The sequence below is a fragment of the Populus alba genome, chromosome 1 (genome assembly GCF_005239225.2).
Source record: "Populus alba chromosome 1, ASM523922v2, whole genome shotgun sequence".
Classification (NCBI taxonomy): domain Eukaryota; kingdom Viridiplantae; phylum Streptophyta; class Magnoliopsida; order Malpighiales; family Salicaceae; genus Populus; species Populus alba.
The window spans coordinates 7,523,372-7,539,315 of record NC_133284.1 but is presented as its reverse complement, the minus strand read 5'-3'; the positions used below and the strand labels follow the sequence as shown (position 1 = coordinate 7,539,315).

Below are 15,944 nucleotides of genomic sequence, written 5' to 3'. Positions count from 1 at the left end.
TTATAACGTTAATTAAGTAAGTTTGTTTGTTTGTTTTATATATATATATATATATATATATATATATATATATATATATATATATATATATATATATATATAAGTTAAGGATATCATTGAAATAGTTTTCAATTCCTACGCAACTAAATTTTTTTTCTCCAATCAAATTTTGAGTGAAACATAAAAAACCTGCTATAATAGAGATTTATTAATTTAAATGTTACGCGCTCCGCTACTCGAGTCAAAATGTTTTTCAACGTGAAGAAAATGTTTCAAGTGATAAGGAATTATTTTATATTATTATTTTAATTTTAAAATCTTTTGATTCGATTTAACTTATTGTTTAGCCCACGTTTAGCATTAAATTATGTAAATATTATTTAAACATGACTAAATTAACTTATAGATCAAAAGATAATATGGACAATCGGTAAAAAAATAAAATTTGATTTAAAAAAATTTAAAAATAAATTTTTTAAAATATTAAAACGATAACATATTAAACAACTCTAAACTTTACAACTTAGCTCGTTAAATCTGTAATCCGGGTGATGGACTTTACTAGGTTTAAAAACTTTTTTTTAAAACTAATTTTTACTTAATTGTATGATATAAAAAAGATAGTAAAACAATCAAGCACAAAACCAAAATATTTATTTAAAATTGTAATACACCTTATAAAAAGTAAATTTAAACATTTATGAAGACAAATTTAAAATCAAATAAATGTTAAAGGATGAAATTAAAAAAAAGAAGATAAGAAGATAAAAATTCAAAAATAAAAAATAAAAATAAAAACCACTTCCTTAACTATTTATATGAACAATGAAGGAGCTGCATGCACCCTGATGTTTTAGAGTTGTAACAACTTGTATGCTCACTCTACGTTGTTGCTGGGGGACCTAATTTTTTTTAAATGTAAACAAAATATATAGAATCAAGAAAATTCTTTGACATTATCATTATCCCAAAATATACAGTTGTTTTAAAAAAAAAATTTCATGAAAATAAATTATTCTATTAACATATATCTTGTTTATCTTAATCAACAAAATATTTTAACTAGAATCATTGTTTATATTCTTTTAAAACATTTAATGATTTTCAAAACAAGTTAACAAAAAATATCAAATAGTCTATATTTTGTGTGATTGAAAGAAACACCGATCTTGATTGAATTTTATGAACAATTTATTATTATTATTATTTTCATATTTGAAACATAATAATTGATTTTTTCTTATTAAAATTCAACTAAAATGTATAATAATATGTAAGATTCATGTCAAAATTAAAGAGTAAGTGAATTTGATAAGTTTTTTTTTTCAAAGTGCCAAAAAGAGAAAAAAAGAAAAAGATATCATAGGGTTTGAGTAAGCTCCTAGCCCACCACTAGCAAGGCAGGCTCACGAGGGTTTGGAGGCCAAACTTGTGCGCCTGTTCTTAATTTTTTATTTTTTTTGTTATTTATCTTTTATTTTTTAAAAAACCTAACATATGACATGTTAAAATTTAAAAAATAAATGTGCTCCAACACTCAAATCCACGATCTACATCAATGCCACACGACCTGCATCATTGCCACACGCACATCAATCAAATGAGCCACACATACAATTGTTATAAATCAATATACTATTGTTTACATGAACAATAAAACACCTTTTAAAACTTTAGAAAAAAAAAGGAGCTTACATCTCAATTTGAAAAATAAATGCACCCTAATCAAATAAATCACAATATAGAATTGGTATAGATTAATTAAAAAAGACACTAATTGTTTTTAGTGTTTTAGGTTAAAAGTTATTTTTATCATCTTGTTTTAGATTTCAAACACGATAATATACAAAAAAAATCATAATATAATTTAATATGTATCAAAATATTATTAAAAGTTATTTATTTAAAACTAATATGAAAGTTTATTAACCTTCATAAAAGCATTTTATACTTGTACATAAGGTATGAAATACAAATCCAATTATATATAGAAATATAAGTAATACATCTATGATTTTAAGATAATTATTTTTAAAAAATATTTGGTAATACAGTTAAAATTATGTTTTATAAAAATTTAAATTATTTATAAAAAAAATTAATTATTTATATTTTTAGATTATTTTAATATGTTAATATTAAAAAAAAATTACAAAATAAAAAAAAATATTAAAAAAAAAAAAAAACACTTTATACAAGAATCACTACGGGACTTTGCAAACGGAAAAAACGCTTACACATAAAAATCTTGTTTTTCTCCTTCCCTAGATTCCATCCCTGACCTGTCTTCTTCACATAAACTCACTCTCGCTGCACCGTCCAATTCTAAGTTAAACAAAAAAATTCCTGTCCGGTCCATTCAATCGTACGAGAAAACTCTGTTCAGGTTTGGATTGGATTTGTTTTTTCAATAGTTAGATTCCACCATTTTAAATTAATAACTTCTATTCAGCTCTAGTTGCAGGTTTCTTTTGTGTCTCCTGCAAAACCTAGCTCGAATGTTAAATTTAGTAGTAGCTGCTATGAAACTACGAAATGTTGAATTAGCGTAGCTGAAGAATGCCGGGGATTCCTTTAGTCACTCGTGAAACTTCCTCGTATGTTGTTTGTTATAATTAATTCGTCATTTTTCTTTTTTAAAATTTTTTTTATTCGGTGAAGTTCTTAAATTTTTATTGTTATTGGAAGGTATAGTCGAAGCACATTAGATCAGATGTGCCGTGAAGATGCACGTGGTGGTGCTGTTTTGCATTTAACTGAAGAAGAAGAAATTGCTGCCGAAGAAAGTCTTTCGATTTATTGCAAGCCTGTTGAGCTTTATAATATTCTTCAGCGTCGCTCGATTGGAAATGTAATTTAATTTACATTTTAGCTTCGTTTTTTTTTTTTAAATTAATTTGTTATTCGTTTTGTGTTTGATTGAATATTCCTTTCCTTTTGTTTACGAGGTAGCCGTCATTTTTGCAAAGATGTTTGCTGTATAAAATACAGGCCAAGAATAAAAGAAGGTAATGTTGTTCCATTCTAATGTTCTTAAGTTTTGGAGTGATTAGCAGTAGTGAATTAGTATTGTTGAAACTTTTGTATTTGGAGTATTGGTGTGTGGATTTATTTATATGTACTGTAGTTGGTTGTTTGGGACTTCAAGGATACGGACCAGGTTATAGTTGTTTAAGGATGCTGGCTTATTTTTGTTGATTAAATTTTGAGGATGTAAACAAGTTTTGAGGTGCTAACTATGTCTCTTTTGATTGGAACATGTAGAATACAAATGACGATTTCCATGCTTGTGACACTAAATGGAGTTGTACAATCGCATAATATATTTCCCTTGTATGTTTTGTTGGCAAGGCTTGTCTCCAACATTGGGGTTTTAGAGGTAAGAATGCATCTGTTTCTTTTTCCTAGCCAGATTGACATATACTAAAGCTATTGGAGGTAGTATTATGTTGTCATTACCTATTCTTAATGATCTATCTTTGCTTTTTGTATCCCACAATGAAGTATTCTGAAGTATATCGCTTTAGTCAACCATGTGTTTTGACCGGCTTTGCTGGAGTTGAGGGTAGTACTCAAGTACAAGCGCATTTTGTTCTCCCTGAGATGAATAAACTAGCATCAGAGGTCAAATCTGGCTCACTGCATGTCTTGCTTGTCAGCTTTGGTATGCATTCATACGTTTTGATTAATACTTGAGATTATCTGCCACATAATTTTTTTTATCTCTATTATGTTTGGCAGCTGGGGCCCAAAGTTCTATGCATGGAATCGATTTAACCAAGGGTCATTTGGGTATGGAATTTTTCCATGTGAGATATGCATTGGTTCCTTAACTACTTCATAAATGATGTCATGTGGAAAGTGTTGCTAATGCATGCTATGGTACTTGCTGGTAATTGGTCTATTTGTAATTTTTCATTGCCAAGAAATTACTAAAGATGTTGTTTTCAAGGTTCAATTTTTTGTTTTCTATTTTGCATGGAGAAAAGAAGCAATAAACCAAACAATGTGATGACAACATGTTATGTCAAACAACTCATTGTTGCAAGTGAATTTGGCCTTATTAAAGGGGTTCTAATTGCCTTTTCCTTTTGTTTAATGGTTGTTTATTTGTATTTTCAAATCCAGCTTTATATTTAAATATTGCTTGTACATGGCAGAAAATGTTGGAGGATGCTGTCTATTGGGGAAGATACCATTAGACTCGCTGTGTAATTTCTGGGAGAAGTCACCAAATTTGGGTTTGGGACAAAGAGCGGAGGTGACATCTCCTGTTGACATGAATGCTTGTTTCTTGAAGGTAAAGCACTGATAGCTTCTGGATAACTATTTATTTCTCATCTTTTACTTGAACCCATGATGTTATAATAAGGACACTAAATGCTAACTGACTCCACATTAATACCCATCATAGAGGCTGGAACCTGATTCATCGTAGTAAACAAATGCCTTCACAATGTAGGCTAATCATTGCATAAAGTAAAATGTCTTTGGTTAAGTGAGATTATTTTGACTTGATGGCATTATTCAAAGAACTGAATTAGTCATGGGTCTAATGATCACTACATCACTCAGACCAGCCACGTGGTGTTAGTTCTTTGTCCTCTGCCAAATTGTCTGTGTAAAGAAGCTTCTGCTCACTCCTGGTATTCCTGCATGCTTTCATGAAGTTTGACATAGACCTGCAGACTTGCCATTTGCCATGGCCCATGCTGTTCTGTAGAAATGCTGTATACATTCTGTTGTATGATTTAATAGCGATGGTTGAAAGCTGACATTGGCACCTTCATAAGCAGCCTCATGACTGGGAACATTATAATGAATAATTTAACTGTGAGAATTATTTGTTTTTTGCAGTCTGATCATCAGGGTTTCATAAGATTACATTTGTATTCGGAAATTTAAGAGTGCTCTTTTGTGTTTCTTCTTGCAGTTGAATTGTTTGACCGAGGACAACTGTGTTTTAATTCAAATTCCATTTAATTCTGAAACTGTGGTTTGTTCTGCTCTCAAAGGTCTTCTAGTTGGACAAAATCAAATTCATTTATCACATCTTCTGCTAGATGTTTCTTTGCTGACAGAAGTAAGCCATTTTTATTGTTTGTGTTTTCCAAAGAATACATCACAGCTGCAAGTCAACATTTCTGCAGAAGAGGTTGGAGCTAAGGAAAAATCTTCATACACATGTAGTGACATGTCTTCATCCTCGTCTCATGTTATCCGGTAATCTCTTATACATCCAAGCAGCAAACACTTGTCAATTATTATTTTTGTTCTTTATTGCTTTGCACCTGATCTGGGAATTCTTTTGTTTTCCTAAATGAGTATGATAAAGCATTTTGACTCCTTGTATTATGTAGGTTGAGGGTGGGAAATGTCATTTTCAACTATAGATACTATAATAATAAATTGCAAAAAACTGAAGGTAATATTAATCTTCTTCTTCTTCTTCTTCTTCTTCTTTTGTTACAATGCATTTAAATGTGACATGGGTTCACAATTTGATTTAGATGGAAGAACTTATAACTTCTTCCATCTTGAACAAGACAGATTATGTTGTTTGAACTTTCAATCCCTTGATAGTGAATATTTTCATCAATTGTTATTGATGGGTGTCTGCAACTTTTAAGTCTTTTCCTTGCCTTCTGGTTCTTTCTATTAGCATGATCTGCAAGGTCCTTTTCCTCGTCTTTTATGATGTGTTGGATGTCTGACTTGCAGTAACTGAAGACTTTTCCTGCCCATTTTGCTTGGTAAAATGTGCAAGCTTCAAGGTTGGAAGTTTTCCTGATATCCTTTTGTTCCTTGTGATGAAAACAAAATGATAATTGTCTTTTCTTCAAGCTAAGTTTTTATGTTGAGTTTCATACATACATACACATATATATATATATATATATATTTTTTTTTTTTTTGCTCCTTAGGGTCTGAGATATCACTTGCCCTCGTCACATGACCTCTTCAACTTTGAATTTTGGGTTGGTAAACTACAGGAATCTCGGGTGAATGTTTTTCTTTACATATTTTGTACCACAATGACTTCTGATTTATGTCTTGCAGATAACTCAAGAATTTCAAGCTGTTAATATATCTGTGAACACTGATATTTGGAGATCCAAGGTTAGGGTGTTTCCTCCATTTATAAATTCTTCATGACACTTTATTTGTTTTGATTTTTAAATATTAATCCCACACTGCCATCACAACAGTTCATATTTGATTTTTTGCTTGTCCTATATATGTTATTTATTCAAGTTACAAAGTCAACAAACATTTACTATATGCAGTTGTTCTTTTCGCTCCTAAGATGCGCTTTCCATGTTAAATAAAACTAAACAACAAAGTAAGGGTAATATTGCTTGTTTAACAGCAAAATTAAGAGTACAAGACATACTGCATTGCTTTGTTTACAGTTATTGTGTGCTTTGGAATATTGTTTAGTTTATTGTCTCGTAAACATATAAATATCAGGAATTTTATGATTTGCTGGAAGGTGATTCTCATGATGCTTAATAGAATGACGTGTTAAACAAAACACTAAAACTAAAAGAGAACACGCATGTACATATTGCTTGCTTTGTTTACATTACCTTGAGAGCTTTAGAGTAGTTGTAAATGAGCACATAAATATTGGGAATTATATGAATTGCTGGATGATAGGTGGGTTCCTGAGTTTATCACTTTTAGCACTGATTGAAAAAAGGAATGCTGTCATTATTGAATTTCTTCCATATACCTACACGGTCAAGAAAAAACTATGGGAAAAATCAAGTGGTCTATGTGAACTGATAAATATACAATTTGGGGAAAATGTTTGGCATCCATGCAAAGTATAAAGTATAAGATATATCCTATTTATTGTTCTTGGAATTCATATGCCAATTTGTTTTATTCAGATTGTTGCAGATGGTATTGATCCAAAACAACAGACCTTCTTTTGGTAAGTCTTGGATTTGTCTTGCTTGAACTAATAAATTTATTCATCTTCTGTCACTTTTGTTGATATTTTACAATACCATGGACTGCAATGGGTTTGGCCATGTTTACCCATAGTTCAAAGAAACCAAAGCGCAAAAAACCCAAGAACCTTATTCCAAATGCAAAGAATGCACATGACAAGACTCTGAGCAGGCAATGGGGAGCCGGTGAGCTTCTTGACAAGATTGGTGGTATGTGCTTTCTACTTGTTCCCATGATCCACGTATGATGGATGGCATCCTTGTAACAAAATCTATGGGAATTTTTAGAGAATGGTTTGATGCATAATCTACTAGATTTTCAATTCTTTTTTCTCGTGATTAGGAATAATGATGAACAAGAAATGCATAAAAATGACAGCTCCCAACACCTGGCCCAGGCAGAAAAAAATTGTTTTCTGTTCTTCTTTACTTAAAAAATTGTCACATCCCTTTCTTCCATAAAAGACAACATTTCAAAGCATTATTCTTTGGGCCAAAACCACAATTTTTGAAAGCATAAGGTTGGCATAATAAAACAGAGCCATTTGATTCATTGAAGGACTTCATTATCAATTTTTTTTCCCTGCTGCAAGACTTTGGTTTCAGAAGTAAATGAAAGAATAAGTGGCATTTCTTGCATGCTTGTCAGAGTGATGCAAGAAAATTGATAATGAAGCACCTACTAATTGGTTGGTCTATTGTAATGAAACTATGAGATATGTCCAACATATTTATCAAATGCGTTGCAATGTAATTATGGTGCCTAATTTTACAAATCAGTTTTCTTTGTAGTGGGTTCATATGCTTGCTTACTTCTTCTTATTTTATGTTTGTTAGTTGAGAATCATTATTCTGATGTCTCAGGTGGGAAGGATTTGCCAGCAACTAGCATGTGTGGCACAGAGTATGGAGAACACAATCTTTCGAGATTTTATGTTTCAGGGGTATCAGGGTCTGCAGCACAAGCATATCCTGATGCTGAATGTGTTGAAATGGTACCTGGAAATAATCTTGCACCCCCTGCCATGCTACAGTTCGCAAAGACTAGAAAATTATCAATTGAAAGGTCTGACATGAGAAAGTAGGTCTTGATCCATCTCTATTTTTTTAGCTGATCTTTTTTTAAAACAAAAATTCTATAGGCAATTAAAAAATGCGTGACTTGTAATTTGTCAGGCCTGGTCAACAAGGATGAAGTGTTGCATGTTCTATTTATCTACTATACGTGTTAGGTTGTGAGGCTCAAGTTCAAATGTTTTTGAGTTAATGTATCCATGAAGTAGCCTACTAACTTGTCGAAAATGCGATAATTATCAGATTATTAAGGCCTGGAATTCCAATTACGTGGAGTATTGTTGCTGGTTGTAATAGTTCTATATGTTGCAGCTCTAACATTGCTTATTGTTTAGTAATATGCAGTGTGAAATACTTTTTTTTTTAATCTGAGTTAGTCACTTTATTCATTGTTGCTTCAAGCTTATAATTTCAGATTGGTAAATATTTTTCAAAGCTTGAATATGGGTTTAATCTTAATATTTTCTTTTTTGCAGCCGTACACTCCTTCACAAACGACAATTTTTTCACTCACATAGAGCTCAGGTGAGTAATGACTGTCTTTCAATAAATGATTCCAGTTTATCATTTCCTTTCCTCGTAATATGTGGAAATTGTTGATTCAATTCACTGTTAGTCTTCTTTTTGAATTACGTTTCTGGCATTTATTATTTGAAGGTCGCATGTCATGGAAAACCATACTTTAGTGAGAGTGAGCATACTGCATATACATGTATTTGTGTGTTAATGCATGTGACACCTATGAAGATTCCAGGCCTGCACTTGTATTAGAAGGAGAATTTATTTAAAATCTCTAGTTCTAAATCAGTTAAGACGTACATTGTCATGGTGGTATAAAATCATTAAAATGAAGTGGTTTATCTTGATGCGGATGATTAAAAATAGAGGTGGATTCTTAGGGAATCATAAAAATCTGACAGCTTTTTTTAATTTGTTTTTTAAAAAATGTGAAGCTTGCTGCTGTATGCTTTTTATGAATATCAATATCATGCATGTTTGAGTTTGTCACAAGTGTGTATGATGTTCTGTTTGCAACTCCCAGATTAGTTTTCTTTTGAAGCCCTCACCAACTCCAACAGGACTAGTTTTTATAATGTCACAAGTTTGTGTATGATGCTTTGTTTGCAACTCACAAATTAGTTTTTTTTTTTTGCCGAAGCCCTCACTGACTCCAATGGGACTAGTTTTTATAATTTAATTTCAACTCTCCATTCAAAAAAAAAAAAAAAATCTATGAATTAATTGGATTCTGTGGACATAAATTTTTGAAATTGATGTTGTTTTTGTTTTTTAAGTCAATGGAAACTGAGCAAGTTATGTCAGATCGGGATAGTGAGGATGAAGTTGATGATGATGTTGCGGATTTTGAAGACCGAAGGGTATGTTTAATGATCACATTGCCTAATTCTTCTAGTTTGCTACTCTATGATGCCATTTTGAATCATGTTTGTGCTTACTTTATACATGTTACCTTTCTCCATTGGATTGATTTTCTGAGCTAAAGTCAGTCCCTTTTAAGTAGTCACATTGTAGAGCTTTAGTCAGCATGCTAGTAAAATAATTTGGTTAGCCATCAATAAGATGGTCCCTAATAGGTGTGCTTGATATGGTTATTTAGCCTTTGAAACAACATAATAAGATAAGATTGCAACTACATAAATATAAATACTTATTTGCTCATATTCATTTAAAAAGTTTATATTTATGTACTCGTAATCATTTAAAAATATTTTTTTTACGAAATAAATAGTTAAATGGCCATTAACAATTTTTTTCTCTAAGATAAGAAGGTTTCATTTGTAAATATCACAGTTATGGTGAAATTAGCTAAATAATGAAATAATAAGATAGAGAATTACAGTACAATAAGTAAATATACATACAGTACAACAAGTGGTATTGTTTTCTTTTTCAAGGTAATAATACTTATTGAATTGTAATTGCGCTATAGCATTTGCATGTAGCACAATTTTGGAGCAATTAGTTTAACGTACAAAATGATGAAATAATTGTAATGCCTTAAAGCAACCATTGAAAAAGCCATCAGTAATATTCTATCATGGTGCAGATGCTTGATGATTTTGTAGATGTGACTAAAGATGAGAAGCAAATGATGCACTTATGGAACTCATTTGTGAGGAAGCAGCGGTAATCTTCACTTTACACATGCTTTGGATTGTTTATTTTGTTTCTCATAAAGATCTTTGTACTGAGAATCATATTGAATTATTGTTGTCATGGATATCTATAGTTTCGAAACTAACTATGATGCCTGCTGCATGAGTTTCACATAAATATAAAGTTTGTGGCTGTTGGGTGCATATTGTCTTGTTTTGAACTTATTAGCTTTACATGCTGGCAGGGTGCTTGCAGATGGACATATCCCATGGGCATGTGAGGCCTTCACAAGATTGCATGGACACGACCTTTTCCTAACCCCAGCTCTGATGTGGTAACTCTTCTACTAATTTTAATTTTGAGGTCATAATATTCCACAGTAGTTGTTTCTTTTCTTCCTGTTCAGCTTCTGCTCTTATTTGTACTTACAAGCAGATCATGTTGTATTTAGAGCGCTTGGGGATATTTTCTCATGTTTCACTGTCTTTCAGAGTCAACAATTTTAAATAATCACTTGTTCTCATGGGATTGACAGGTGTTGGAGATTATTTATGATCAAACTGTGGAATCATGGTCTACTTGATGCACGTACGATGAACTTGTGTAATATGATTCTCGAACAATACCAAAAGCAGGACTTGGATCCTATGAAAAACTAGAGACACGTGGTGTTTTTGCATGGACAAGGAGGAATAAAATTTGCTTTCCCATCTATTAATTTGTTCTTGCATTTAACTGCGGGGCTCAATTGCATACCTTGCCTTTTGTCTCTGTTATTTCGTATAATGTTCCTGTTGATCAAGTGTTTGGGAGGGTGGTGGCTTGTGCGGTTTCTCCCAAACTCCCTCTTATCAATGTTTAATTTAAAAATTGAACTGGGGTTATGCTTATGGACCCCATGATAAAGCTGATCAACTCAAAGATGCTTAACACGTGAAAAAGCTGGTCATGAGGTAAATCAAACAATGTAATTGTGGTTGCTTGTTACCGTTGAGATTCTTGGACAAAACTGGTCTCCCCATCAAAGCACGACGAGACACCGCAACCCATCTCTCCTTCAATTGTTTTTTGCTGCATCTTCTCCTCCAACCTTGCATAAGCCACCACTTTCCCTGCAGATTTGATGCAGATCTGATTTTCTTGTTTGCTGATCTACAAATCCTTTAAAATTTGGTAGCAAAAGGTGGGAGAATCCGATTGAGCCATCATCATCCCAGACCCACTCTATACTTCTGGTAATTTTTTTATTCCTTAATTTTCAAAAGCTTGCGTATTTTGTATTGTTTGTTTTTTAACATGTTCATTTATATAGGCTTCATGCTTTATTTTTGGGGGTAGAAGTCTAAGAAATTGTAGGTTTTTCTTTTCTGCTGGGGTTATTTCCTTGCACCTGTTCTGCATGTGCAATGAAGTGTTAAGGATTGCTAAGAATCAATTTTGATTTCATGGGATTAGACTCAAAATCGGAATTGGACTGCCTTTCATATATAGTTTTTTATTTTGTTATTCTATTATCAGCTAATGTGGATCATTCAGTTAGAAACTTAAAGGTAAAATTTGTTCTGTTTTATATTGCCTAGGAAAGTTTGAGTGGCAATTCTTGCTGGTTATTTTTTGAGCATTGAAATTGATGGCAATGCTTTGATCATGAAATTGAGTAATATGAGAGGTTCAGAAAATAACAATGTCCTATTCATGGTCTTCACAACTTTGTCGCCGTTTTTTTTTTTGGTTTAGGGGTGGGTGGGGGGTGGGATTGGCAGTAGAGGAGGTTGTTACGTACCTGGATGCCAGAATTGGGTGCGCTAGAGGAAAAGAAGAAATTAATGTTTTGAACATTAATGATAGCATGAGCTAAAATTAATAAATTAAAAACTAAAAGTTTCAATTTTTTATAGAAATGAAATTCTAGCTTAGAGTTAGAAATAGTTTTAGTACAAAATTGTATTTAACCAGGCATATTTATGATGAAGGCCAAAAAGTTTAAATCAATTTATAAATATAATGCCAAATAGAACATAAGTTTAGTGACCACACGGACACCTTTTTTAAATAATAAGGAATCTACCTAATTTTCCATTTAAGGACTTCAATTTAGAAAGCGATTTGATCGAGCCCTTGGATAATATGTGAAATTCAATTTTCAAGAGATTTACATAGATTTACTTTTAATTTTATAGCTGGTGTGCAAATTCCAAGTCTATCTCTACACACACACACACACAAGAATATTGGTTCGCGCTCCATAATCGGTGAGTATAAAGAATATATTAAGTGTCTTGGGTTTGATGATAATGCTAGACATAATGCTATTGGATCTAGCTCCAAAGAGAGGTTTAATATTCTTGGGTCTAGCAGTCAATAAATCCAAAAGCTATTGGGTTTGGCTAGACAGCAAAACTCAATGCTAAGAGGAAAAAAAAAATTAACCCAACCCAACTTTAAATAAAACAAAATTATCATCACCTAGTTTTTATACAATATAAAAAAAAATTCAATCAGTTTATTTTCTTTTTATTGTGAAAAAAAATAAAAGAGAAAAGCCAGCAAGACCCAATACTATTAAGTTCTAATGGTAGCAGAACCTAATCCTAAGAAGAAAAATAATTCAACCTAACCTCAAATGAAAAAAATTATCATCACCTAACTTTTATATAATATAAAAAAAAATCTTATTAATGTATTTTTTCTTTACTGAATGGAAAAAAATAAGAGAAAAAAAATTGAAGATATTTGGGTCTGGCTAAAAGCCGGATCTAATAATCTTAGGTCCGGCAACGAACCAGACCATATAGCGTTGGGTTTCACTGCCAAGCCAGACCCAGCACCTGTTGGGAGCAATGGTAGCCAGACTCAACACCTATTGGCATAGAAAACATAAAAAACAATGCCCTCAATAACATTTTTTAATTGAAAAACAACAAAGACAATGCTTCCATGGTGCTATAATGTCGTTCACAGTACAAACACTCTATATCTATAATATGGTCCATGGTGCAATGAGTCTATATTCACAGTCCAAACACAATAATTTTCTCACACATAGCATAATGTCACTTTTACTTTGTTTAGAATTTGCTAGAATAAGATTTCAATCTATTTCTAATACTCTATCAAGACGACATCTATTGACCATAAATTTGGTCAACGGTAAAAGAATTGCTATTACATTTGTATATTTGATGTTCCAAGCAAAACAACACAAAGCATCTACATGATCTCTTGTAAATTATCAAAATTATATTAATTTAAACAAACAATTACAATAAATTGCACACAATAGAAGCACATAGTTCCTATATTAACAAAAACTAAATGAGGAGGGAAAAACATTATTCATTGTGAGAGGATTTATAATAATCATTTTATATTTTCAAAAAAAAAAAAAGAATAAAAACAATGAACTAAATACTAGGAGTAATATTTTATTATTATTTTATATATATCTGACAAATAGGCTTTGTAAAATTTTAATTTGGAACTTAGATTTTTTTTTTTTTGTTAAGTAGGAGCAATTTTTATTTCATAAATATACCATTTATGGTTAGGTTTTTTTTTTTTTAGAGGGTTTTGGATTATTATTGGTCAAGTAGCTCTTAGTTTAAGTTAGTATAAGTTACAGATTTGATAAGTTGACCAGAATTAATTTGAAATATTTTATTCATTTCTTTACTTTTGATTTTTTATTTTAATCTACTTGGTCAATAAAATTAAATCAAAATAATTCTCATATAATTTAATTTAAAATACATAATAAAAAAAGAGTTGAACATAGAGTTTTCATGTTTCAACAATTACATGGAAGAGAAAAGTTTGTTAATATATTTGTCATTTGGTTAGCTAACAAGAAAGAAACTCTTACCAAAGCAAGACACATGGTACACTATGGGGATCCAATTCTTAACACGCGTAGTAGAGAATCTCATTCTCCAGCTAGTTTCCGATGCTTTGCTCCTTTTCAGCAACACGTGTGGATAGTCATGCAATATATTGCAATTTGCCGCATTTCACTAGGCACCTTTTCATTTCTGCTTACGTTTTTAAAACAGGAGGGGTGCTAAATTCTCGAGAAATTTTATGGTGCAATCGGGAAGCACTAATTATTTCTTGCACTTGTTCACAGTGGGTTTTCTTTAATATTAGCTCATTAATTTATTGCAATAAAACTATTGCAGAATGGCTGGCTGGCTAATTTAGTTGGCATTTTGTTGGGAAATTAATACTATCTAGATTTTAAACATTGGTATTGTTGAATTAGAGAAGAGGAAAATGGCAAGATAATGAAAAAGGTTCGAAAGCACAGAAAACTTTCTTCGAGGGGGTTTATATGCATGCTAATGGATCTGAAATTAACCTGTTCTCTTTTCTCTCTGTTTTGTTTTTTATTTTTCTGAAAAGGACACCGGCCCTCTTGCAAGAAAATTTTAATTAACAGAAGGACATGTGGTTCTTGAATCTAGCAAAATAGTCATCAGCTCGAGCTAACAAATGTCTGACAGAGGGTGACTAAACAGGTCACAAATTTGGTCAGTTCAAGCGTAACTCGTGATGGTTAGCTTTTAACTCAAGAAAGAGTAGTTCACTTCAATATTGCTCTATAAATACAGCCTTACTCCTCACTCTTCTTCATTGCTATATTTGAAACCCCCATCTCTTTAACTGTCTCTCTCTGATCATCCATATGGATTTTCTACTTGTTTCTCTTCTCTTCCACATTTTCTTCCCTAGGTTTTATAATTAGATCAATCCTATTAGTTATCATGTTTATTTAGAGTATGAAGAAATTCAAGTTAAAAATATCCACTTCTGACTTAATTTTGTCTGATTTTTTCTCTTGAATTCTCCTTTTTCTTACATGCCACTCTATACTTGTAAACATATTTCTAAATTAATTATTTTCTCATGAACTTTCACTTGTATATTTTAATCCATGTATAGTTTATGGTTTGAAAACCCTAGAAGCTAGCCCTTGCACTTGCATGCAGTTTGTAAAATCACTAGCATTTCCTTAAAACATCAAGAAAATGTTGAAAGGAGTGAATCCAAATCGTCTCATAAATTTTTATAATTCAGGTGAAAATCCAATTTCAGTGCTGAAACTAACTCCAGCCCGATATGATAGCATTGATGATGAATTTTTCAGCACCGATGAATTCCGAATGTATGCTTACAAGATCAAGAAATGCACTAGAACCCGCAGCCACGACTGGACGGAGTGCCCCTACGCCCACCGCAGCGAGAAGGCGACACGTCGGGACCCAAGAGAGGTGCCCTACACGGCCATTGCATGCCCAGAATTTCGCAATGGACAATGCCTTAAAGGTGATGAATGCGAATTTGCTCATGGAGTTTTCGAGTATTGGCTTCATCCTTCACGTTACCGAACACGTGCATGCAATGCAGGACGTTTTTGCCACCGTAAGGTTTGCTTTTTTGCTCACGCACCTGAGCAACTCAGGTCTCAGAACAAATATACGTGTCCTCTTGTGTACAGGGCACGAATGAATGGTCATGAGAATGGGATCTTTGGTTTTGGATCGAGCAGGGAAGATGGTGCCACGTCACAACCAATGTCGGGGTCCCCTATGGCGATCAGGATGGATGGTGGGAGTTATTTTGATGGGGTTTCAGATTTCTTGAATAGTTTCAGAAACTCAAAGATTGCTGATGAAAACGATCATGATCAAGAAATCAGGGGTCTTAAGAGAAGCGGGATATTCAGTGAATTGGATATGGAATTGCCACACATTGATTGGATTTCAGAGCTGGTGAAGTGATGTGACTGTTGATGAA

The 15,944-nt window shown here is 32.3% G+C and overlaps 2 protein-coding genes across 10 annotated transcripts; both read left to right on the top strand.

Moving 5' to 3' along the window:
* The first annotated feature begins 2,214 nt into the window (after positions 1-2,214).
* On the top strand, positions 2,215-10,865 carry LOC118036775 (polycomb group protein EMBRYONIC FLOWER 2). Of its 9 annotated transcripts, XM_035042591.2 has the most exons (22): positions 2,217-2,386; positions 2,465-2,597; positions 2,689-2,851; positions 2,953-3,008; positions 3,265-3,379; positions 3,505-3,664; positions 3,742-3,792; positions 4,161-4,300; positions 4,934-4,996; positions 5,117-5,223; positions 5,361-5,425; positions 5,722-5,774; positions 5,925-5,978; positions 6,061-6,120; positions 6,897-6,940; positions 7,054-7,169; positions 7,824-8,040; positions 8,510-8,558; positions 9,329-9,412; positions 10,102-10,181; positions 10,396-10,485; positions 10,687-10,865. In XM_035042591.2, exons 2-22 carry the CDS (start codon positions 2,560-2,562, stop codon positions 10,808-10,810), a joined length of 1,929 nt encoding a protein of 642 aa, XP_034898482.1. In that variant the 5' UTR covers positions 2,217-2,386; positions 2,465-2,559; the 3' UTR covers positions 10,811-10,865. The 9 variants fall into 9 exon arrangements, 8 of the variants coding, with proteins under 8 accessions (XP_073260937.1, XP_073260938.1, XP_073260936.1 ...); XR_012168041.1 differs by having other exon boundaries at positions 2,215-2,386; positions 4,934-5,223; positions 10,407-10,485; XM_073404836.1 differs by having other exon boundaries at positions 2,215-2,386; positions 4,934-5,223; positions 7,824-8,025.
* Positions 10,866-15,175: 4,310 nt separating this feature from the next.
* On the top strand, positions 15,176-15,928 carry LOC118036797 (zinc finger CCCH domain-containing protein 54). The gene has a single exon (XM_035042627.2). The coding sequence runs from the start codon at positions 15,176-15,178 to the stop codon at positions 15,926-15,928; it is 753 nt and encodes a 250-aa protein (XP_034898518.1).
* The last annotated feature ends 16 nt before the right edge of the window (positions 15,929-15,944 follow it).

What these genes read in the sequence shown, in the direction of transcription:
- LOC118036797 (XM_035042627.2), top strand. Translation starts at nt 15,176, where the DNA reads ATGTTGAAAGGAGTGAATCCAAATCGTCTCATAAATTTTTATAATTCA.
- LOC118036775 (XM_073404827.1), top strand. Translation starts at nt 2,560, where the DNA reads ATGCCGGGGATTCCTTTAGTCACTCGTGAAACTTCCTC. An exon ending in TTTAACCAAGGGTCATTTGG is followed by an intron (nt 3,793 to 4,160) that starts GTATGGAATTTT and finishes TGTACATGGCAG; the next exon opens with AAAATGTTGGAGGATGCTGT. An exon ending in TAAATTGCAAAAAACTGAAG is followed by an intron (nt 5,426 to 5,721) that starts GTAATATTAATC and finishes TCTGACTTGCAG; the next exon opens with TAACTGAAGACTTTTCCTGC.